At 49.3% G+C, this 25561-nt stretch overlaps 1 protein-coding gene across 4 annotated transcripts; it reads right to left on the bottom strand.

Annotated features, from left to right (window-relative positions):
* Positions 1-10533: 10533 nt before the first annotated feature.
* Positions 10534-25468, bottom strand: ALG12 (ALG12 alpha-1,6-mannosyltransferase). Of its 4 annotated transcripts, none has more exons than XM_063075490.1 (12): positions 25399-25468; positions 22833-23046; positions 22612-22744; positions 20842-21024; positions 20301-20474; positions 19709-19903; positions 19121-19224; positions 18262-18485; positions 14684-14853; positions 14526-14601; positions 14248-14389; positions 10534-10666 (listed from the first exon to the last, which is right to left on the bottom strand). In XM_063075490.1, exons 2-12 carry the CDS (start codon positions 22992-22994, stop codon positions 10613-10615), a joined length of 1617 nt encoding a protein of 538 aa, XP_062931560.1. In that variant the 5' UTR covers positions 22995-23046; positions 25399-25468; the 3' UTR covers positions 10534-10612. The 4 variants fall into 4 exon arrangements, with proteins under 4 accessions (XP_062931560.1, XP_062931561.1, XP_062931559.1 ...); XM_063075491.1 differs by lacking the exon at positions 10534-10666 and adding an exon at positions 13203-13298; XM_063075489.1 differs by lacking the exon at positions 10534-10666 and having other exon boundaries at positions 13577-14389.
* Between the last annotated feature and the right edge of the window lie 93 nt (positions 25469-25561).

Genomic DNA, 25561 nt, shown 5'->3' with positions numbered 1-25561 from the left:
ACTAGATCTAACAGACATATGCAGAACACTACCCAAGAACAGAATACACATTCTTCTCAAGTGCACATGGGACATTTTCCAGGATAGACTACAAGCTAGGTCATAAACTAAGTCTCAGTAGAGTTAAAAAGATATCACACAGATTATTTTCTCCAACCACAATGGGATGAAGTTAGAAATCAATAACAGAAGGAAAGCTGGAAAATTCACAAATTTGTAGAAATTAAGACAACCAACCAATGGATCAAGGAAGAATCACAAAGTAAATTAGAAAATATTTAGAGATGAATGAAAATAAAAACAACATGCCAAAACATGGGACAAAATAAAGCAGTGGTAAGAGGAAATTTATAGCTGCAAACACATTGAAAAACAAGAAAAATCTCAAATCAACAACCTAACTTTACAATTTTAGAAACTAGAAAAAGAATAAACCTAAAGCTAGCAAAAGGGAGAAATAATAAAGATTAGAGTGAAATAAATGAAATAGAGAATGGAAAAAATAATGGAGAAAATTGACAGAACCAAAAGCTGATTCTTGGAAAAGATTGGCAAAATTAACAAACCTTTAGCTAGATGGACTAAGAAAAAAGGCTCAAATTACTAAAATAATAAAGTGGGGACATTACCAACAATTCTGCAGAAATAAAAAGGATTATAAGAGAGTACTATGAGCAATTGTATGCCAACAAATTGGATAGCCTAGTTGAAATGGACAAGTTCCTAGAAACAAAACCTGCTAAGCCTAGCCCATGAGGAAACAGAAATCTGGATAATGCTGCAGCTAGTAAAGAGACTGAAACAGTAATCAAAAATCTCCTAACATCAATCCTTCTCAAATTTTTCAAAAAAACTGAAGAGGAGGGAACACTCCCTCCCTTAATCTATGAGGCTCAGCATTCCCTGATTCCAAAGCCAAAAAAAAACACTACAGGAAACTACAGACCTATATTCCTTGTGGACATTGATGCAAAAATCCTCAATAGAACACTAGCAAACCAAATTCAGCAGCATATTAAAAGGATCACACACCATGACCAACTGGGATTTATTCCTGGAATGCAAGCATGGTTCCACTATGAAAATTGATCAACATAATACACCACCTTAGCAGAATGAAGGAAAGAAACCACATGATTATCTCAATGATGCAGAAAAATATTTGACAGAATTCAAAGCCCTTTCATGATAAAAAAAAACACTCAACAAACTAAGAATAGAAGGGAACTACCTCAATATGACAAAAGCCGTATATGGAAAACCCACAGTGATCATCATACTCAATGGTGAAAGACTGAAAGCTTTTCCTTTAAGATCAGGGACAAGGCAAGGATGCCCACTTTTGCCGCTTCAACTCAACATAGTACTGGAAGTCCTAGCCAGAGCAATTTTGCAAGAAAAAGACATAAAAGGCATCCGAATCAGAAAGGGAGAAGTAAAATGATTTCTGTTCACAGATTATATACTTATATGTAGAAAACGCTTAAGATTTTACACACCCATACACACACACAAACTGTTAGAACTAATAAATGAATTCAGCAAAGTAGTAGAATACAAAATCAACAAGCGAAAATCAATTGCATTTCTGTAAATTAACAATGAACAATCCAAAGATGACATTAAGCAAACAATTTTATTTACAACAGTATTGAAAAGAATGAAATACTTGGGAGTCCCCTTAACCAAGGAGGTGAAAGACATGTGCAATGAAAACTACAAACATTACTGAAAGAAACTAAAGAAAACATAAAGAAATGGAAAGACATCCCATGTTCATGGATTAGAAGATTTAATATGGTTAAGATATCAATACCACCCAAAGTGATCTATAGATCTAATGCAATGCCTATCAAAATCCCAATGGTGTTTTTTGCAGAAGTAAAAAATTGCATCCTAAAAGTCGCATGGAACCTCAAGGGACCTCAAATAGCCAAAATAATCCTGAAAAAGAAAAAGCCGGAGGATCCCACTTCCTGATTTCAAAACTTTCTACAAAGTAAGAGTAATCAAAACTGTGGTATGGGCATCAAGATGGACATATAGACCAATGAAATGGAATAGAGATTCCATAAATAAACCCTCACATATATGATCAAATAATTTTTGACAAGGGTGCCAAGACCATTCAATGGCGAAGAAGAGTCTTTTCAAGAAATGGTGCTGGGAAAACTGAATATCCACGTGCAGAAAAATGAAGTAGGACCCTTACCTTATATCATATACAAAAATTAATTCAAAATAGATCCATGACCTAAAGGTAACCTGAAACTATAAAACTCTTAGGAAAAAACAGGGCAAACACTTCATGACATTGGATTTGGCAGTGGTTCCGTTGATATGACTCTGAAGACACAGGCAACAAAATAAAAAATAGACAAATTGGACTTCATGAAAAACAATTTTTTAAAAATTTTGTGCATCAAAAGACACTATCAACAGAGTAAAAAGGCATCCCACAGAATGGGAGGAAATATTTGCAAATTGTATATCTGATAAGGGATTGATACCTAGAATATACAGAGAGCACCTAAAATTCAGTAACAAAAAAAAAAAAAAAAAAAAGAAAACAACCCGATTCAAAAATGGGCCAAGGACTTGAATGGACATTTCTCCAAAGAAGATGGGTGATGAGCAATAAGCACATGAAGAGCTGCTCAGCATCACCCAGTCATTACTGAAATGCAAGTCAAAACTACAGTGAGATCCCACCTCATACCCATTAGAATGGGTTCTATCAAAAAACAAAAACAGAATAAGATGTTGGTGGGATGTGGAGAAACTGGAACCCTGGTGCCCTGATGGTGGTCACGTAAAGTGGTGCAGCCTCTGTGAGATCAGCATGGCAGCTCCTCAAAAAATTAAAGGTGGAATTAGCATATGATCCAGCCGGTCTACTTTTGGGTATATACTCAGAAAGATTGAAAGCAGCATCTCAAACAGATATCTGAACACCGATTTTCATAGCAGCATTATTCACAACAGCAAAAATGTGGAAGCAACCCAAGTGCCGTTCATAGACGAATGCATAAGCGAATTGTGTTCTGTACATGCAGAGGAATATCATTTAGCCTTAAAGGAAGGAAATTCTGACACACACTACAACATGGGTGAGCCATGAGGACCTTATGCAAAGTGAAATAAGCCCTTCACAAAAAGACAAACACAGTACGATTACACTTCTGTGAGGTACTTAGAGCAGTCAAAATCCCAGAGACAGAAAGTGGTTCTGTCAGGGGCTGGGTGGCGCCAGGGTGCAGGGGAAGACGGAAGTGGGAGTTGCTGTTCAGTGGGCTTAGAGTTTCAGTTCTGCAGGATGGAAAGAGTTCTGGAGGTGGATGGGGATGATGTTTGCACAACAGTATGGATATACGTGATAACACTGAACTGTACGCTTAAAAATGGCTAAGATAGTAAACATTACGTGTATTTTACAACAATAAAAAAATTGTCAAAAGTGTTAATGTCACAGGGCCGGCCCATGGCTCACTTGGGAGAGCGTGGTGCTGACAACACCAAGTCAAGGGTTAAGATCCCCTTACCGGTCATCTTTTTTGAAAAAAAAAAGTGTTAATGTCACAATTCTACCAAATACTTAAGGAAGAAGTAATACCAATTCTACAGTCTCTTCCAGAAAACTGAAAAGGAGGAAATACTTCCCAATTTCTTCTATGGGGCCAACATTATCCTGATACAAAACTTGACAAAAACATTGCAACAAAACAAAACTCAGGCCAGTGTGCCTTATGAAGACATGTGCAATAATTCTAACCAGAAATTTAGCAAATTGAACCAACAATATGTAAGAGATATACATCATGACCTGGTTTATCCCAGGGATACAAGGTTGATTTAACACTTGAAAATCAATTAGTGTAGTTCACCAGATTAACAAACTTCAAAAAGGAAAATGGTCCTGTCATAGATGCAGAAAAAGCACTTGACAAAATCCAGCATTCATTACTGATAAAAACCCTCATCAAGCTGAGAATAATAGAAGGGAACTTCCTCAGTCTGATAAAGGACATCTACAAAAATCCTACAGCTAACATCGCACCCATGGTGAAGTACAGGAAGCTTTCCTTCTAAGATCAGGAACAAGAAAAGGATGTCTGCTCCTGCTGCTCCTCTTCAATATTGTACTGCAAGTTCCAGCCAGTATGACGAGGAAAGGAAAGACAACCAGACTGGAAAGGAAGGCGTGAAGTGTCTTCACACATGGCAAGACCATCTAGACAGAAAACCCTGTGAAACCTATAAAAAAGCTACTAGAACTAAAAGTGAGTTTAGCAAAACTAATAAGAAAGACCAAGGTTGCACTATACAAAACCATGTATAGAAATCAATTTATATCAATCAGTCAGTATACAGAAATCCATTGTATTTCTACACACCGGCAACAAAAAACCAGAAATTGATAATATTTTGAAATACCATTTACAGTGTATCAAAAATATGAAATATTTATGGTAAATGTGACAAAAGATATGTAAGATCTGTACACTAAAAACTACAAAACGTTCCTGAGAGAAATTTTAAAAGACCCAGGTAAATGGAGAGAAATACCATGTCCATGGATTGCAAGACTCAGCATTGTTAAAATACTGATTCTTCTAAAATTGACCAACAAATCAATGCCACGACAAGTGATTGATAGCTGGCTCTAGAAGTCACAGGGAAATGCAAAGGACATATGAGTGGGAAAGCCAAACCAACTTTGAGAAGGGAGGACGATGCTGGAGACCAGCACACCTGACCTCAGGACTTGTGGGCAGCATAACCAAGATAGCGTGGTGCTAGTGTAAAGACAGACACTTTGGCCTATGGACAGAACAGAGGCCAGAAACAGACCCTCACATGCATAGCCAATTGATTTTTTTTAAAGCGACTTTACTGATATGTAAAACATATGATAAAATATACCCATCTTCAGTGAACAGTTTAATGAGATTTGACAACAGTAAGCATCACCACAATGAAAATAGAGCAGTCCTTTCACCCCAAATTCCCTCATGCCCTTTTTAAAATAGATTTTATTTATTTTATAACAGACTTTATTTTTTAGAGCAGTTTTGGTTTCACAACAAAATTAAACAGAAAGTACAGAGAGTTCCCATATATTCCACCTCCACACACAATTCCTCCCGCTATTAACATCCCGCACCAAAGTGGTATATTCGTATTTGCTGCAGTCAATGAACCTACATTGACATGTCGTTATCACCCAAGGTTCACGGTTTCACTGCCCTTAAAATCCTCAGTGCCCCACCTACTCATTCCCCACTGCCTGCCAACCCTGGCAGCCACTGATCTTCATACTGTCTCCATAGTTTTCCCTTTTCCAGAATGTCATATTGTTGGGCTCATACAGTCTGTAGCATTTTCAGACTGGCTTCTTTCACTATGTGGTATTCATTTAAGCTTCCTCCATGTCTTTTCATGGTCTGATAGCTCCTTTCCTTTTAGTGATGGACAGTACTGTTGTCTGCACCACGGTCTGTGTATCCATTCACCTGTTGAACGTCTTGGTGCTTTCGAGTTTTGGCAATTATAGAGAAAACTGCTGTAAACATCTGTGTGCAGGTTTTTGTGTGGACATACGTTTTCAACTCCCTTAAGTAAATACCAACAAGCACGATTGCTGAATCACGTGGTAAAAGTGTGTTTAGTTTTGTAAGCAGCTACCAAACTGCCTTCCAAAGTGGCTGTGTGTGTTGCATCCTGCTAGCGGTGAAGGGGCTCCTGTCGCTACGTGTCCTCGCCAGCACTCGACTCGCATCCATTCTGGATTCTGGCCATTCGAACAGGTGTGTAGCAATGTCTCATTGTTGTTTTAATTTGCAGTTCCCTAATGTGGACCATCTTTTCACACGCTTATTTGCCATCTGTATATCTTCTTTGGTGAAGTGTCCAGATCTTTCGCACATTTTTAAATCGTTTTTTTTTTAATTGAGGGTTTTTTTGTTTTGTTTTGCTTTTGAAAGATGACCATTAAGGGGATCTTAACCCTTGACTTGGTGTCGTCAGCACCAGGCTCTCCCAAGCGAGCCACAGGCCATCCCTATATAGGGATCCGAACCTATGGCCTTGGTGTTATCAGCACCACACTCTCCTGAGTGAGCCACGGGCCTGCTCTTTATTGAGTTTTAAAGATTCTTTGTCAGATTTCTCCCATTCCGTGGCTTGTCTTCTTATTTTCTGCAGTCAGTTGATTTTTTAGAAAAGTGCAAAGGCAATTTAGTTGAGAAAGGATAGTCTTTTAAACAAATGGTGCCAGAATAATTGGATATTCATATGCCAAAAAGTTATTCAATTCATACCTCATGCCATATAAAAAATTCAAAATGGAGCACTGATCTTAATTTAAAATGTTAAACCATTAAACTTTTAAATTTTCATGATCTTGGGTAACGCAAGATTTCTCAGGACAATACTTAATGTGTGATCCATAAAGAAAAAAAGTTGATAAATTGGACCTCTACAGAATGAAGTGCCTCTCTCCAAAAGACAGATAGTTTTAAGAGAGTGAAAAGACAAATATTTGTAGATCACATATCTCATAAAGGACTTGGATCCAGGATATGCAAAGAGCTCTGAACACTGAAGTAAAACAACCCAATAAAATATAGGCAAATGATTTGGACAGAAAGCAGAGCGGTGGTTGCCTGGGGGTGAGGAGAACTGGGAGAGGGGAACCTCTCAGGGCCTCTAGGAGACACGCGTGGGGACAAGTCTATCCATTTCCTTCATTGTAGTGATGGTTTCATAGGTATATACATACGTCAAGCTTATTAAATTATCTACTTTAGGGGCTGGCCAGTGAGCTCAGTTGGTTAGAGCCCAGCCTTGAAACACCAAGGTAAAGGTTAGGTTTCCCTTACAGGCCGGCCGCCAAAAAAATATATAGAGGTACTTTAAATATGTGCGGTATTTTAGGCCTATTATACCCCAATAAAGCTATTTTTAAAAGGTTAATGTCTCCCATATACACACACACAAAGGAGCTTGTCAAGACGGCTATTTTGGTTTAAAAGAAATTTTTTTAAAAAAGACATAACAACAACAACAAAAAAAACCCCAGCTATTGAAGACAATTTGGGGGAATCTGAATGTGGACTAAGTACTAGATAACATTAGGAAATTCTGGTTAATTCTATCGTGTGCTGAGAGTACTGTGATTATGTCAGATCATGGCCCTGTTTTGAGGGGATGCACAGTGAATTACTTATGGCTTACCTTAGGGCGTGCATTCCCATTCACGAAGGGAGAAATAGACCCCAAGGAAGGGGTAATGTGTTCTCTGCATGTCCAAGACCCAGGAGGGCAGGCATTAAACCTTACTGCTGGGGAATAATCTCCCTTGACTCCATGTCCAGCGTCCTCTGCACACTGGTGTGGGTTGGGCCCCCTCCTCAGGCAGCCCTACTCTTATGACTTTACTGGGCTCATCCCATGCTTCAGCTCTCCTGGATTAGCATTTCACTCTGGTAGCTCTACAATTCTGGGGTCTCCATTGGAGGTCCAGCTCTCATGGCTCCACTAGGCATGGCCATGGTGGGGTTTCTCTGCTGCAACTTAAACCCACATTTGCACTAAGCATTGCTCTAGTGAAGGCTGTCTGTAGTGACTCTGCCCCTGTGACAGATCTCTTCCTGGGTCCCCAGGCTTTTCCATACATCCTTTGAAATTGGGGTGGAGGCTCCCAAGCCTTCACAGCTCTGGCATTCTATGAGCCTGCAAGACCTAACACCAAACGGACTCTGACAAGGTTTCCAGCTTGTATCTTCTGAAGCAGTGGCTCCAGAAGAACCTAGTGCCAATTTAGCACAGCTGGAGCAGCTGGAGCAGCGTGGGTGCAGGGAGCAGCATGCTGAGGTGGCCATGGGCAGTGAGCCCCTGGAGGGTGCCCTGGGCCTGTTCCCTGAGCCCATTCTGTCTTCTCAGCCTCTGGGCTTGTGCTGGGGGCCCAGCCTCAAAGGTCTCTGAAATGCCGGTGGGGTCTTCCTTCCATACTCTCGAAGGTCCCTTCCTGTTGCGGGGACCTCCTTAGCAAGTGGCCACTGGGCTACAGCCTTGGTTTTCTCTAATTAACACACGTTTTTACTCTTTACTTGGCCAGGCTGAGAGTTTTTCAATTTTTCACCCTTTGCTTTCTTTTCAGTTATAAATTTCAGCTTTATGCCCTATCTTTGCTGCCATAACTCAGTGCAGACTGGTACAAGTGGCCATACAGCCACCTGAATGCTCTGCTGCTTAGAAATGTCTTCCACCAGGTACCCTGGTTCACAATGCATAAGTTCCACATTCCATAAAACTTTAGGGCATAAACAGAATGCAGCCAAGTTCTTTGCAACCCTGCGACAAGGGTGACTCTCGCCCTAGTTTCCAATAAACTCTTCCTCGTTTCCATCTGAGTTCTCCTCAGAATGGCCTTTACTGTTCATATTTGGGGGTTTTTTGTTTGTTGGTTGTTTGGTTGGTTGGTTTTTGTGGCTGGCCGGTATGGGATGCAAACTCTTGACCTTGGTGTTATCAACACTGTGATCCAACCAGCTGAGCCAACCAACTAGCTTTATTGTTCATACTTCTGTCAGCATTCTGGTCACCGTCACTTAAGCAGTCTCTAAGAGGTTCCAAACTTTTCTGGTCTTATCTTCTAAGCCCTCACCAGAATCAAGGCTTTCTCTAACGTGCTCCTCCAAATTCTTCCAGCTTCTGCCCATCACCCAATTCCAAAGCTACTTCCACATTTTCAGGTATTTATTATTAGCAACACCCCGCTTCTTGGTACCAATTTTCTGTATTATTTTTCAACTTCTCTATATGTTAAAAAAAAAAATTATAATGAAAAGTTAAGAAAAAAATACCCCCCCAGAATGGTTAAAAGAAAAAAAAGAAAACAGAAAATACTGAGTGTTTATGAGGATATGGAACAAAGGAATTTCTCACATGCTGGTGGTAGGAAAGAAATTGTTATAACTATTTTGGAAAATGGTTTGGTATTACCTTAAAAGTTGAAAATACACTGTGATATTATGATATATATAAGTACATATGGGTTTTTGTCCGTGGCTCCTGGCTCCCCAAGGTAGGACTCTATTCTTTCCCAGCCCTTCTGTCTTGGGGCTGGCAATAAAGAAATTCAGACGGGGGACTGCCCCATACCCAGCAGCAGGGAAGGCTGCACAGAGAGGCCGAGAAGAGCCTGAGCAGACAGGCCGTGCTGGGCTTCCCCACCCAGTGTGTTAGTGTTAGGTCAGACCCTTTGTCCACTTACATTTCCGCACAGCTGTCCGTGCTTCAGTCAGTGGTGGCAGTTCAGAGGTGGCAGTTCTGGGGACTGAGTCCTCACCCTGTGGGACCTGATGCTAACTCCAGGCAGATAGTGTCAAAACCGAATTGAACTGGAGGACACCAGGCTGGTGCCCACTGCAGACCTGCTTAGTGTGTGGGGAGAAACCCCCACACGTGGTGCCAGAAGTGTGTTGTGAGAGTACCAGGAGCTTCAAAAAGTTCATGGAAAGATTCGTACTATCTTTCAGTTCTATTTTTTCAAGATCTTTTTGAAGTACCCTCGTATAGTAGGAGAAACTGAACTCAGAGTGTTTTCCCCGTTCATACACATACCCTATTTTGCAGCAATTTCATCCCCAGGTATATATGTGTACCTGACAGAAGTGCATGTGCACGTGTGTGGAGACGTGCACACAGACGGAGCAGTTGTCATGAACAGCCGACGGGGAGCGGCGCAAACGTCCATCAGCCCCTCGGCCAGCAAGGGCTGTGCTCGCGGGACCTGTATTTCTTCATCCACTGACAGGTCTGGCAGGCCAAGGTGTTGCTCAGGAGTGGCCCACGTGTGCTACAGTAAGCTTGTCCTGACTTGTCCCTCCTCTTCTTTTATTTTTTTTCTTAGGTAATAGACTTTATTTTTATAGCAGTTTTAGGTTTACAGCAAAGTTGAGTGGAAAGTACAGAGAGTTCCCACACCTCCCCCCGAGCACACGCACAGTTTTATTATTATTACTTTTCTTGGTGGCTGGCCAGGAGGATCTGAACCCTTGACTTTGGTGTTTCCAACGCCACGCTCTAAGCAGCCGAGCTAACTGGCCAGCTCCTTACTGACATATTATTATTAACTCAATTTTATTGTCCTTTCTCTTATGTGACACTGGGCTAGGCAAATGTTTCTTAAACAGAAAAACGTTAGCTCTATACCTAGAAGCTGTATTTATTACATTGACTTAATAATAAACTAATTAAATAGCAAAAAATAAAAAGATTGCTTAAACAGGGCACCAAGCACAAACTATACAAGAAAAAATTGATAAAATGCACTTGGTCGAAGATTATTTGGAAGATTTTTCTTCTTCCAAAAAACTGGCAAATTTTTGTAAAGAAAAATCTGACAAAGGGCTTATATCCAGAAAATATGAAGAACTCTTACAACTAAATAATAAGACCAAAAAAATTTTTTTAATTGTGAAATATTTGATCAGATACTTCACACAAAAAAGATACATACGTGGCCAATACACACAAGAAAAGTTTTCTGCAGCGCTGGTAGGAATTCAAGCGGCGTGACCGCCTTGGAGGACAGAACGGCGGCACCTCACAGAGTGAAACACACAGTACGTGACCCAGCAGCGTCACCGCGAGGTATCACCTGCGGGAGATGAAAACGTGTGCCCACGTGAGAACATGCACGCGCACGTCGATAGCAGCGTTATCCATCCCGGCCGAGAGCTGCAAGCCGACAGCTGCAAGCCGAGAGCTGCAAGCAGCACAGCTGCAAGCCGACAGCTGCAAGCCGACAGCTGCAAGCCGACAGCTGCAAGCCGAGAAGCTGCAAGCCGACAGCTGCAAGCCGAGAGCTGCAAGCCGACAGCTGCAAGCCGAGAGCTGCAAGCCGACAGCTGCAAGCCGAGAAGCTGCAAGCCGACAGCTGCAAGCCGAGAGCTGCAAGCCGACAGCTGCAAGCCGACAGCTGCAAGCCGACAGCTGCAAGCCGAGAGCTGCAAGCCGAGAGCTGCAAGCCGACAGCTGCAAGCCGACAGCTGCAAGCCGAGAGCTGCAAGCAGCACAGACTGATGCGACTGGTGAGTGGATGGGCCCGCACGTCTAGTCAGCGAGGAGCTCACTCGGAGATAAAGAGGGACGACACGTCAGCGCGATCACACTGTGCCTGCTACACAGATGAACCTCGGGAGCCTTACGTGCGGGAAAGAAGTCAGAACACGACGGGCCGTGGGCTGCGTGCGCCGTTCTGACCGTTCTGATGTAAGGACAGGCCGTGCGGGCGGCAGGTGGGTCGCTGCCGAGCGGTGGGGGAGGGGAGCAAGAGCAGGAGGCTCGGGGGACAGTCCTCCGTCCTGCTTACGCTTATGGTGGCGGTCACGCAATTGTATGCAACCGCCAAAAGCACCAAACTGTACAGTGGACACTGGTGAATTTTATTTTATGTAAATAATGCCTTAAGTAAAAAGAAAATCAGTACAGAAATAATAACCCAGTTAGAGGACATCGTGAAAGAGAAAACTGCGTTTAAAATCGCGACAATAGGATAAAATCTTTAGGAATGAACTAAAAGCCATACATTCAAAGCCCACACGAAGGAAAGCATAAGGCATCCTGAACACACCTAAAAGATTCCCAGGCGAAGCGCTTCAGCGTCAGGAAATCTGCGCTTAGATGCAATCCCAATAAAAATACCGATGAGCTTTTTTATGGAGTGAGGCGAACTTCCCAAAGTTCCCATTTAAAAACAAACCAGGAAAATACCATATATACACACACATCTGCTCATCTTTACGAACACACACACCCAGGATAGACCAGAAAACAGTGACGTCCGTTTCCAAAGGACGGGAGGAGGTGCGGGGCGGGGCGTCCCTGAGTGCACCTCTGCTCGGTGCCGCGTCCTGGGAGTGTGGTCAGAGCACAAAGCACGGGGCAGGGTGGTCCTAAGACTGAAAGCGAGTGGGAAGAGTGAACCCGACCGACTCCAAGTGAAAATCAGGCGCGCTGAGGGTGAGACACGGAGTTTACTGACAGTACTTGGTGATGCCCCTTCCAGTGAAGAACCACGGACAAACCCTGACCTCTCTGTACAGCGGTTTTGTTTTTTGCAATCACATGGCAGAGCAATTCTGAATCTGTTTCATGTGTATTTTATTATAGAGCACATGAGTCAGTACACTGATGTCAGAAGCCACGATTCCAGCTTTGGAAGACAGGACGGACAGGTGTTGAACGGAGGGGGCCGAAAAGAGCCCGTGGAGATGGAGTGGGATTAGCGGTACAGGTGCAGCTCCGTGATTTCTGATATGTACGTGCAAGTGTACACACGTACACGTGTGCGCACGTATGTAGTAGGTATGCCTGTACTTGCTGTGTTCACAGAAAGGTCCCAAAAGCACAGACACCCTGGGCAGCAATGAGCACTTCTAGCACCCAGACCTTGGTCTCTAGAACCATTCCCCACCAAAAGGAGCCAGGGCCCTCAGAGAAATGGCTGACTCCAGAGGCCCAGAGGACACCTCCACATGCCCGGAAGCAAGGAGGTGCTCGAAGAAGAGGGCACGTCCACGACAGAGTAGCTCGACAGGGCTCCCAGTCGGCAGATGTTGTACAATTTGGTCACCAAAATAATTAAAGACAGGAATGATTCTCAGCCCATTGAAGTTAAGGAGCAATTCACACATGCAAACCAATAGTAGGTAATAAGTATATGAACATGGATAGATAACACATCCCAATAATCAACAGGTAACTGCGGGAAGGAGAGAGCTTGCTTTGTGGAATGCTGAGTGCCGACTGTTGATGTGGAGGCTGAGCTGGAGCCCGAAAACCTGTTCTTCACCCTCACCGTAAAGACTGGCCTCAGCAAGAATCACCAGTGGGGGCCACGTCAGGAGATTCTGGTGAGGAGGAGGTTCTCCCAGCCGGAACGTGCCTCTGCACAGATGCTTCTCAGTCGCAGAGGAAAAACCGTAACTATCAGGTGGGAAAGGCAACCCTGAGGTGCCCAGGGGCCAAGTGCCATGCTGTAAGCAACCTGCTCTCAAAACAAGAAATCACATCTTTGCCTGGCAAAGTGGCACACACCTGTGGTCCTGCGCACTCAAGAGGCTGCGGCTGCAGCTACAGGACTGCTGAGCCCAGGAGCTCTGGGCTGCAGCGTGTGGTGACCACCAGGTTGCCTGAGGAGGGATGAACCAGCCCAGCTTGGAAACGGAGCAGGTCAGAACTGCACGCTGATCAGCAGTGGGTCACGCCTGTGAATAGCCCCTGCCCTCCTGGAAAACACAGTGAGACCCCCTTTCTTAAAAAAAAAGTCCTAACTTTATGCATGTGGGTGTGTACACGTGTGCACACTGACACCCAGTCCTGTGTGTCATCTCCACCACCTGGCAGGGTTGTGCACACTTTAGGTGCTTTCTAAATACTGTTCAGTAAAGTGTGACAGCACCAAACTGTCCCTTAACAATAACACCTGGGTAAAGTCCATCTCTGAAAATAATCACATAAGATACTGAAGAAGAAAATAGTTAAAAATTTTATTCTCATTCCTTTCTGAGCATGTTTATCTCTTAAGTTTAATCTGAAATGGAGATGATGTGCCTGTGAGTACAGAAGCCGCAGTGCTGGGGGCGCAGACAGATGCGGTCCACAGGTGCTGAAGTCCAGGATCTACACTAGTCTCCTCGGGAGGGTGCGCTGCCCTAGGTGCACCAAGAGGCACACGGCAGCAAGCACTGCGTGCCGCCAAAGGGCAGTTCCACACACACAGGCAGGACGTGGCGAGGAACACCTCATGGCCCGGTCCCCTCTTAGTTAAAAATGGTGCCCATCTAGACAGTAAATGACCTTGCTGCCCACCTGACAACATGCAGAAGTTCTGAGCAGGCCACCATCACCCCTGGCAGTGGCTCCCAGGGCACCAGCAAGATCCAGGCCCCTCATTCTCTAGAGCACATGCTCCAGGTGTGGCTGTGGATGGAGGCCTGGCCCCGCTGCGTTGGGCGTACGTCAGGGACATGTTCATGGTTCTTTCATTTGTTTCTATGTATTGTCTTAATTGTGTCCAAACTGACAAGCTTGATGTTCTTGGAGGGACTATGGCTGCTAAACAGCTGGACTGGCTCATCCTGGCTCTCAGGACGGCCTGGGAAGTCTCTCCAGTAGCACCAACCTTGTCTGCAGGTTGATGTCAAAGGGAGGCAGTTTGGTCAGGTTCAGACTTACACCTGTGGTGCCCGCAATGCTGGCCAGGACCCGGTGGGTGTCCCTGTAGAGGACCAGGTGTCCGGGGGCCGCCTCCATGAGCAGGTGTGTGTAGGCCAGCATGCCCGCTGCCCCGGGCTGCATGTCTTCCCTCTTGTCGTACCTGAAAGAGAAGAGCCAGCCCATCCCCACCTGCAGTCCAGTCCCATGCCACTCCCTGTGCCACCCTAGGCACTTGGGTGCCCCTGAGAGGACCCGTACGCTTGTCCTGCAACTATGTTGTCATGTGGGAAACATACCTCCAGGCGCTGTTGACTTGTAAGAACCGAGACACACCTGTCTGGGCGGCGGCCACGTCGATGTGCAGGAGGACATCTGGGAGAACGACACCTGCATGGTTAGAACCCAGTGCCAGCACCGCAGGCAGCCGCGGCTGGCCAGCAACACCCGCACCCACCTGTCCGGGGAGGCACCAGCTCGTGCAGCCTCTGCATTGCGATGCCGCCAGGGTAGTTGAAATGGGACACATAGAGGGACGTGGCTGTGTATACAGCATTTGCCACAAGCTGTCCTATCACAAGCACGGACCCCACTTTATACAGCCAAGACTTTTTATAATTATTCAGTCTGAAAAAAACAAATGATTATATGCCACAAAAAGAATATGACAGCAATAAAATTAAGGTATCTAATCATATCTAGAAAACATATCATTTGGGACATAAACCTGCATTCAACTTCACTGCTGTGGATTCAATGTTCCCCCAGCACTCACTGAAGCTTGACCCCCGTTGTAACAGCATCAAGAGGGTGGGAAATCCGATCACGGTGTCTGAAAGGGGGCCCTGAGGGGGACCTGGCCACGAGGACCGTGCTTCACGAGGAGACTGCGAGCACACTAATGAGCACTCTCACTGTGCTCGCCATGGGACCCTCTGGTCACCACGGGACTGTCCAGTCCCTGGCCAGAAGGCCTTCGCCTGCAGCGTGGACTTCCCAGCCTCCGAAACTGGAAGAGATAAATTTCACTTCTTTACGAATCGCCCAGTTTCAGGGGTTCTGCCATAGGCAACAGGAACAGACTAATGCATTTACCAAATTACAAAAAGCAAAAAAGTTAGTCACCAAAGACATTGCTGTGGATTGATTGTCCCCATTGTGACAGCGTTAAGAGGGTGGGAAATGAGACTGGCAGTTTCGAAAGGTGGGGCCTATGAGAGGTGACCGGACTGTGCCCTCGTGCACGGACTGATCCACTTGTGGAGCACTGGGTTAGTGGACTGTCACAGGAGTGGCATCGTGGCTTTATAAGGACAGCAAATGGGCACGCTAAAGGGCTCCTGGCATGTTCACCACATGATGGCCTGCATTGCCACGGGAACTGTAGAGCTCCCACCCAGAGGAAGGCCCTCGCCAGAAGCACCCCTGGCCCGTTGACTTCCCAGCCTCCAAAACTGTAAGAAATAAATTTCATTGCATTTCTTTATGAATTACCCAGTTTCAGATGTTCTGGAATCAATGACAGAAAAAGGACTAAGACACACATGTAATAAATAGCAGAAGTGGTTAAGACACTGCCTGAAGGTCCTGCCTGTGACATTCCACCCAAGATGCCCATTCAAAATTTCTGTCCGACTTGAGGGCTGGCTGCTTCGCTCAGTGGGTTAGAGCGCAGTGCTACAACACCAAGGTCAAGAGTTCGGATCCCCGTACCACCATCTACCAAAAAGTAAATAAAATTTAATATTAGATTTTCAAAAAATTTTTCCAAACATTCCTGGGTTACTGCTGGGGTCAGAGTGCACCTGTGGCCAAGCCCAGCTCAGCCCGTTCTGTAAATAAAGCTGACGGGCGCGGTGCTGCCAGTCCCCACGCATGGTCTGTGGCTGATCTTGCTGCAATGGTGGAAGTAGAAGCTGCGACAGAGAACGCGTGGCCCCAAAGACAAGAATCTTTACTATCTGGCCCTTTACAGAAAAGTTTGCCGACCCCGGTCGAAACTCACAGTTGACCCTCAACCACGACCCGCTCCTTGACCAGACCAGCCAGGCTCCTCTCTCGACCTGGGCCTATAAAAACCTCAGCGTTTCAGCACAAATGATTTTGTCCACCACACACCCTGGCCATGGGACTTGAACAATCTCTGGCAGTTTCTAACAAGCTCGAGGTGGCACCCCCAGGATGACCGCGGCACCCCCAAGTGCCTGCTGGGAGCCCTCCGTGCTGCCCAGGGCTGTTCTGCTTGTTCCAGCGCAAACCTGGTGGCGGGCGGAGGCCCGGCCCCGTCGGAGCCGTTACTTGAGAAAGCTTGCCATTGCGAATCCTCTGCCCTCTGAGAAGCAACCCCCCCACCCAGAGCCGTCTCAAGGGCTGGGGCCGAGTCTGGAAGAGACAGCCCAGGAGACTGCCCGGCTCTCACTGCCAGTCCTGCCCGGGGGTGAGGGCCTCACGTCGGTGCGCCCCACTCCATCCTGCACCACGGCCCTGTCGCAAAGACGTGAGAAGCTTGTTCCTCCCGGGTAAAGCCAGAGCACACGCAGGTGGCCTCCTCGCACGGAGCAGCCCCCTTCAAACCCCAGCTTTGGGAACATCTCCTGCCTTCTGTTTTGACAACGCTGAGTCCACTTCATGTCAGACCCCTTCGCTGCTGCCAAGTCTGCTGCTGAATAAGATCTGTCCTCGCCACTTTAGCTAGCGTCCAGCTTTGTCTGTCTTTGACACCCTGTCTCTTCCATGATTCAGGTCGGGCTCTACACCCCCCTCAGGGCTCTGCACCTACCCCGAGACGGGAGGCAGCCAAGGGGGAAGAAAAGCAAAAGGCAGACTTTGTAAAACTGCTCGGCTGAGGCCGCGGGGCTGCGGGGCTGACCGCCGCGCCTGGAGGCAGCACCTTCCCAGGTGCGCTGTGGAAAAGGAGCCATCGAAGGCCCCTGACTCCTGCGGGGCCACCTCCGGCAGTGGGGGCAAGTGCCTCTGTGCGCCTCTCGGGACCCCCGCTGTGCCCCTCAGCACCCCAGCCCTGTTCCCACCAAGGCAGCGAGCCCTGAATGGACGCGTGGCCCTGGGGCCCTTCTCGAGCGTTGTGAGGAAAATGGAGACAGACTGGTCAGGCTCCCTCGCCTCGTATCCGGCTGAGCAGGGCTCAGTCTGATGTAATACATTGACTGCGCGTGTGCACCCAGGTGTTCCTGGGCTGTGTGACTCGAGACAGAGACAGCAGCCCTAATCCGCTGGGGGCTGAGCTCGCGTCCCAATAAAGCATGTCAGCCTTGCCAACGGCTCACTGGATCTGTTTCAAACTCCATAGCTCACGACCTGCATTTGAGGGGACTGTGACCCAGTCTACACAACGGGTTTGAAGGGTCTGTGATCCAGCATGACAAGCGTTCAGACAAGGAAATGATTGGCAGTGATGGGCTCTCCCCCGTCTCCCTGGTGCTCATGACGCTGTGAGTGGCAGCCACTCTCAGATCACCCCATCCTCAGCCCAGCAACTCCCCTGCCCTGCCAGCCCTGCCCCCATCATCTGCTGGACACGCCTGTCCCTAACACCCCCCTCTGCATGACCCGAGCCTCAGCCTAACTGGGCCTCTACACTGAGCCAAGGGCACCTCCCAGACCTGCCTGCTCCTCCTGCCAGTTCCCCGCCTGGACAAACACCCTCAACCGAGAGCCCCTGCCTGACTGGTTGTCAGGACAGGACACAGACCATCCCACCAAGTGCCCTTCCTTCGACTGACAGTCACCTATGTAAGTCCCTTCCCCCCGGTGACTGGGCGTAGCACCGTGTACAGACAGACCAAATTAACCAGAGAAAGAGACCAGCCCAGCAGAGCCACGGGCAGGCGCGTTGCCAGGCCATCCTGGCGCGCAGCCACACAGCCACCATAGTGGAAAGAAGACCGGGCCACCTTTGGCGCAGGCGTCCTTAAACACTTCTCATCATTCTGTTAAAAACCTTCCCCCCATCCTAAGTCAGTAAACCTGTTTCCAGCGAAGCCTAACAAGCGAGTGTCGCGCAGATGAAGCACTCACACATGGGTGCAGCCTCTGGCGGCCGCAACGTTGAGCACCGGGAAGGTGTAGATGACAAACCGCAGCTCCTTGTGCGGCAGGAGGGAGTACAGGGCTATGAAACCCAGGGGTGGCAGGATCAGCGCGCGGGCCCTTCTGTCCACCACGCCCAGGGGGACAAAGAGGAGGCTGCACCCCAGGCCGCGGGGCAGGGCCGAGTAGAAATACCACAGGAGCGGGGAGGTCTGCAGTGGGGGAGTCAAGGAGGCCACATGCATGTCACCAGTCGAGTTCACGGAACCACAGCCTGGGTGGCAGGACAGAGGCTGAGGAGAGGCCCCGAAGAGCGATGTGCTGAAGGACACAGCCGGGACTGCCCACGGTGCCTCCAGACCCAGACGAGGCCAGGACGGGCGCATTCGCCCCAGCAGGGAGGGCAGCTGCGGCCGCACCGGCACCGCCCAAGGTTTTCTTCCCCTCCGTTTTTTCACTATAAAAATAGATTATCGTGGAAGACGTCTGCAGCAGGGCGTCCTTCACACGGTTCTTTCCGCTTGCGTGGATGTTTGAAATATTCCACGATAAAACACTTTACAAAGTGGACTGTCATGAGGATTAAAGGAGAGTTTGGGCTGTACAGCACGGGGCTGTTTCTACGGCACTGGCAGAGGGAGCCAGGGAGCGCCACCGCCCTGCAGCCCAGCGTTTCCCAGGCGCAGACGGGGGAAGGGACTCCGGCCCGACCCCATAGCAGCCACCCTGGCCACGCCAGGGCGCAGCTGCAGGAAAAGCAACTCCTCCCACTCGCCAGAGGGAGGCCGGGGATGGCGGCTGCCCGATCCAGGCCTACCACCCTCTTGCAGAGACACTCAAAGGATACTCCCCAGTTGGAACTTTTGTTCAGGACGGTGTTGTACCAAAGCACCTTTCCTTCCGGCCACACAAGGTATCGCCAAAAATAGGAGTCCACAGCAACCGTCAGTCCTAATAAAGTAAAGTAAAACTTTCCTCAGTAATGAACATGGCCACCTAGAAAGCTCAGACTTGTGTCGCAGTGAGGCAGACACGATGTCCTATGCCATCAGTAAACGTCCACCATGAAGCAGCACTGTCGTCACAGGAACTAGGAGCCAGTTTCACAGAAAAGCAGCTGACTGCGTTGGGGACACCACTTCCCAAACAAGCATCTTCCTGGAGCCAGTCCCCTCAGCCTGGGGCACAGGGACAAGCCATCCCTCCCACTCTTCTGGCCTCCCCCTCCCCTGGCCAGGCAGTGCCTCGGGCAGATGGGCAGACAGAGGCTATAGGGCAGCAGGACCCAGACAGAGATACTTTAATGCTGCTAAAAGTTAAGAGTATCGTATTTAATGAAAAAAAAAAAAAAAAAAAAACTCCCAAATTCCTCATCTTAGTAAAACAAGGGAAAATGAAATTCAGTTAGAGCAATCCCACCACAGAGCCGCCTCACCCAGACAGAGGGTCCCAGCCGGGACGGCGTGCCGCAGGAGTCTGAGCACAGGCAGCTTCCTGCTGGAGAGAGGTGGCAGCAGCAGGAGGCCCAGGAACAGGCACAGCTCGGCCCTGAAGACGATGATGGCGAATGCTGAAAGCCAGACGAAGCCAGCCCACCGGTGCTGCAGCCAGGCCGTGACAGCCAGCAGGACTGCAAGACGGGTGGGCCATCAGACATGCCAGCCACACCAGCACTCAGCACCCAGCCCCACCCCAGTTCAGATGACACCAGTAAAATGAAGGGTCATGTATTTGCTCATGATGAAAGCCACACAAAATCATTCTGAAGACAAGAGCCACGTGGTGAGGGTGGCAGGAGCCCCCCATGTGCTGCCTGGAAAGCCCACCTCGACCAGCGCTGAGAACAAAGGGCCCAGCTTCCCACCACAGACCACCCTCAGGAGCCCGTCAGGAGCAGCTGTCGCCGGGGAGGTGCACGCAGCTGTGACCTGCACTCACCTGGCTCAGGGTGAGCCCGCCCCGGCGAGAGGCAAGGGAAGGTGGGGGCCGCGACCCGGGCTCTGCGGGCACAGCCAGTGGCTACGTACCCACAGGCAGGGCCAGCACGTTGGGCAGTGTCCGGGTGCAGTAGAACATCAGGTGGAACTGCGTGGCCGTCATCCAGCAGAACATGGCGGCCACTGAGGCCCCGAACTGCCGTCTCACTTCTGTCTGTAACGTCCAGAGTCCAGAAATCACGCCAAGTCCAAGGACTCCTCTGACTAAAACAAAGACAGTGACATGCGTGTGACCTGCAGTGGGCAAGGACGGTGAGGCAAAGGGGGCCTCTCGAAGTGCCACTTAAATGGTAACCTGACGACCCCGCGAGGGTGAGACCACCTGAGAGGGAGTCGTCTGTGATGCACTCGGCCGCAGCGCCTGACCCCAAGGCTTTACCTTGGGGCCACACAGGCTCTGGGGGCTGCTGCGTGACAGTGAGGGAGCCGGAGCGAAGGCCACCTCTAGCGAAGGCAGTGCTCACAGGACATGGTGGCGAGCCACGCCCCACGCTAAACCAGACCCGCCACAAGGCCCCGACTCCTCTCAGGGGCAGGATATGCAAGGGCCTGACTCTGGCCTTCCTCTAACCTGCAGCCATGAGGCCAGCACGTGAGGGGACATGGGCTTCCAGGTGCTGGAAGCTGAACGGGAGCCTCTTCCTCACTCGGTGGCAGGGGCCATCCCAGGGGCCTGGGTCTGTGGAGATGAGCGCGCGCCTGGAAGACCCCACCGCCTCCGTGAGGACGGGCCTCACCAGCCGTGGGCGAGAGGCTGAAAGTAGGAAGAAAATAAACTTCTGGGCTGCTCTTGCCACCTTTCCTGAAAGCCAGAAGGGACTTCAGAGTCCCTCTGCGAGAGACAACAGGTCCAGGCAGCTGAGGGGACCGACAGGAGACACCCCACTGGCAGCACGGGCAGCTGCGGACTCCAAACCCAGCCCAGACACCGAGCATTTTCCTTTTTATATGCTGCTGGATTCGGACTGCAGATGTCTCATTTAGGACATTTTTTAACCAATGTCCTCAAGTGGATCTAAGCTCCGTTGCTGTCGTTTTAGCGCTAGAGTTCCCATTTCTGTTCTTTCGTAAGGTTCACAGTGCCCCAGCAGCGCTCCCGCCTTTCTTTTATCTCCTTCAAGCCCGAGTCTGACAAGTCCACCGCCTGCGCCCCGGAGTTCCTCATGGTCCTCCACCTTCCCCAGCGTCTGACTATCCCTGACTGAGCACCAGACAATGACTGCTGATGAAAAGCTGTGGAGACAACCTCAGTCCCAGGATGACATTATCTTCGTCCAGAGAGGAATGACTCTGGCCTCCAGCAGGGCCAAGGGGCGCGAGCAGTTCCGGATGTCTTGTGCGATCAGGAATGAGGATGGCACAGGGCTGGCTCTGGCTCCCCGTGTGGAGGCCGCAGCTTTCCGAGGGCCCAGCCCTGCCTGAGTCTGCCCAGATCTGCCCAACTTCTCACCCTCTTCGCCGCCTCCCCTGGAACAAACGAAGCCTCCAGGGGACCGTGGACCCAGATGCTGGGCTCCCTGCAACCTGCCCTCCCTGGATTGTGGCCCTCCACCCCTTCCCATCATGACGGCACGGTCACCACGCTGCCCATGCGATGGTTGATTTCCATTTCCTGGTCTGCCCTTTCAAGAAGCAGAATTGTTTCTTCCCCCAGAATGTGCATTTTTTAAAGCTCTCTGCACAGTCTGGACAAATCTGTTGTTAAGTTCGCATGTGAGTCAATTGGGGAGACTGGAATACAGTCTGAGAACTGGACGTGATAAATACTCACTGAAATGGAAAAGTGGTGATTGTTGACTGAAAAATCAGGTTGTGAAGCAACATGTATGGAATGTTCTGAAGCTGACTTTTAAAAAAAAAGGACACTCATGGGCACAGAGAAGGGCCCAGACGTCCTTCCACGCAGGCCTAACAGCAGTGCCCTCTGGGACGTGAGGCCTCCGTGTGTGTGAGGCTCCCAACGCTGCATCTGCACTAGTAAAGCGCTGTTTAACATAACAGGGCTCTCCAGGTGAGGCGGGGGCAACCAGCTCAGGTGGCTGCCCCGTGGCCCAAGCGTGCAGCACCAAGAGGGGGACCTCCCAGACGTGCGTCATCTCCTCCAACGCCAGTCCTGGAGAGGAAGTCTCCACCACCCCTAAATTCACAGTCGAGAGTGTGAAAGCTCAGCGGGGCTTGCTTCCATGTCCCAGGCCTGACTGCCATGCTAACGTGACTGGGGGCAGGCAAAGTGGCCACAGACAGCGTTCCTGAAGGATAGGAACCTCCATTTGACTGGCTGAGATCACCTGGTGACACCACAATCCTTCATGTCATCCTCAGTTGTTGAAGACCCCCTTACCTATTAGCTGAGAATAAAACTTGGACATTTCTAACAGTGAAAGCACGTAAACTGCGGGGCTGGAGAAGGCCGCAAGCAGCACCGGCCCAAGGAACGTCCTGGGGACGACGCCAGGGAACTCGTGGTGGTCATACTGCAAAGAGAAGGGCAGGTCAGCACAGGGAGCCCTCGCAAGCGGGAAGATGCAAGACTTCTGGCCAAAGACAGCAGTGGCCCCTCACCTTGTCCACATCCAGTCCGTGGTAGAGCAGGTCGTGGGCTGCCTGCAGGTTGAAGCTCTCCTCCACTTTGGTGTAGGGACAGGTGACAAGGTGGACAGCAGCCACCGCCACCAGCAGCCCCAGCAGCAGGGGCCGCCTGCTGGAGGACCTCTTGCCAGCCATCGGGCTTTCAACTCGTGCCCCTTCACAGAACCACCACCATCAGCATGCCATGCTAAGCGTTTTGAAAGAATGAAAACATAGATTCTTAAGTTTTGAAAACCAGGCCTGAGTTTATACTTAGGACATCTGGGAAGGGAGGCAGGAATTCTTCAAACTGCAGCTGTAACTCCTGAACCTGAAAATACGTCAACATACAAAGTTAAAAGAAAACTCACGCTGGAGAAGCTTTCATACCCCAACCAATGATCGTCCGCTTTAAGCTCGGTGAGGGCTTTTCTGGTTAGAAAGACTGTCGTTCAGATCCCTGAGTCTAGCCTTTGTGCAGCTGGCCTGGCCCTGCCCTGGAGAAGCTTCGAATCTGCAGGAGGCGACAACCCAGAGACATGAAACGGGAGGCTGTGGGGCGGGGTGGGAGGCTGGGTGGAAGGGCTGTACCTCGGGGGTGACGGAGGAGCAGCTGCAGGAGGACGGGAGGCTGGACACAGCACGGCCACCAGCTGCTGTGGACACCCACCTGTCTGTGCTCTGAACTTCCACCTGGGAGTCTGGAGGAGCCACCACATTGGTCATGAGCCTGAATGTGTGTCCTTGAGGGGTTCCTGCAGTAGTGACCCAAATGCTAACAGGATGACTTGGGGGACCTACGGCATGGAGCTTCCTTGAGAAACCACGAAAGTGTTGCTACATGTGGAAGACCTGGGGAGGGGAGGCGGCAAATTCATGTTTCTGGATTCTTTTAAAAGAGGCTTGATTTTATTCTGTCAAAACCAGAAGGGCCAGAAGCAAAGGGAAAGAGCCACAGAGCTCACTATTTGTTAAAACTACTTCTTGATTAGCTGAAGAGTTAAGAAGTTTACACTCTCCAAATATGGCAAGCAGGGAATCCACAAGTGAAGGAAAATCCACAGATTGGGAGGAACAGGAATCCTCTTTGATAGAGTAGTGGTGCTGGTGGGGTGGGGAAGAAAGGGAAAAAAGGGGGTTAATAATTGTAGAATGACCAAAATAGTATGCAATTCCTGTTAGAAATAACATACCATTTCTTCCTTTCCCGAATATAAAAATTTGGTACCAAAGAAAAAGATCCAACAACCAGGTTAACCACTGTCTACTGGAGGGAGGGAAGTGCTACTAGTTTATTTTCTGTTTTGTGCGGAGGTGTCACCTCAGCACCGGGGCAGAGCCAGGTTGTGCACGGCAGAAGGAACTCAAGTGTGTTGAAGGAATGAGCTTTCGCCAGCTCCCCAGCCGGACTCACATTCTGGGGGCAGGGCCTGCTGGGCTGTCTTGGCAGAGCCTGGCACATAGCAGGTGCTCAACAAACGAGCTGATGAAGAAATTTGGTAGAAACTCTTAAGTGCAGATCTCAGCAGACCAGCTTACATTTTTATTAAAAATGTTAATGCTTTAATTTCCAGCAAAGCAGGGGAGACTGCAGAACATTCATACGCTACTCTGTTCCTCTCACTGTTAAGGCAGAAAAAAAGGTTTAAAGAAATAGGAAGCATCTGTATGCCAAGCTATTGAAGTCATGCAGAAGGTGCTGCTTGGCAGGGACCGCCAACTGACCCCACTGTATGCCTCTGTCCAGAGGACTGTCCCCTGCAAGCAGAATCCAAGCTGCAGGGTGAAAACATCACATGTAGCTCACCCTGACCTTCCTGCCAGGTCCCCGCGCCTCCTCATGCCCAGATGAGGGTTGCTTTCTGCCAATGACCACGTACAGCTAGAAGACCAAGTGCGCGTAAGTCACAACGCTCAGCCAGGAGCCCAGGAAGACAAACGCAACAGGAGCACACAGAAGCCACACGTGCCCCATGGGCTTCCCCGCTCGGCAGCTGTTCAGCAGCTGCTGTTAGTCTGAGGCAGCAGGCACCTCCAGAGCATCCCCAGGTTAACACAGACCCGGCCCAGACTCTTTAAAAAGTGTGGTTTGCAGAAGGACCACATCTGGGATTAGGGAATGACCTACAAATCTTGTCCCCATCAATTCGGATTCTGAGGCCTCTACTGAAATCGGTCAAATCAGACACACAAATTATTAATCTCAGCTGGAAAATCTTCTGGCCGTTCTTTCCTACCTCACAGACAGTTCTCTAGAGCGCAGACAACGCACGTTATTTCTTCTAACCTGAACCAGGGGTTCCCAAACATCAGCCAGTGCCCATCGCCTCGCCCGTGGAGAAATGCAGATTCCTGGGCCCCCAAAGACACACTGAGCTGGCCCCAGGTGAGAGGTCCAGCCCCAGGTGAGGAGCCCAGCCCTAGCTGAGAGGTCCAGCCCCGGGTGAGGAGCTCAGTCCCCAGGTGAGGAACCCAGTCCCCCAGGTGAGAGGTCCAGCCCCGGTGAGGAGCCCGCCGCCCGTCCTGAGTGAGGGCCCGGGCCGCCGCAGCGCGCGCTAACCTCTTCCACCCGCGATGTCGACCCTCGGAGCGCGGCGGCCTGAGCCACCCTCGGCCGGAAGCGAAGCGGCGGAAACAGGAAACAGAGGAGAAGCCCCTGCCCGAACCTAACATGGCCACCAAAGCCCCAGCCACCGTCGCGGAACACGCTCTCCGTGCCCGGA

This window comes from Cynocephalus volans, chromosome 12, assembly GCF_027409185.1.
Source record: "Cynocephalus volans isolate mCynVol1 chromosome 12, mCynVol1.pri, whole genome shotgun sequence".
Taxonomy (NCBI): domain Eukaryota; kingdom Metazoa; phylum Chordata; class Mammalia; order Dermoptera; family Cynocephalidae; genus Cynocephalus; species Cynocephalus volans.
The sequence above is the reverse complement of the archived record's forward strand: the minus strand, read 5'-3'. Positions and strand labels throughout refer to the sequence as shown.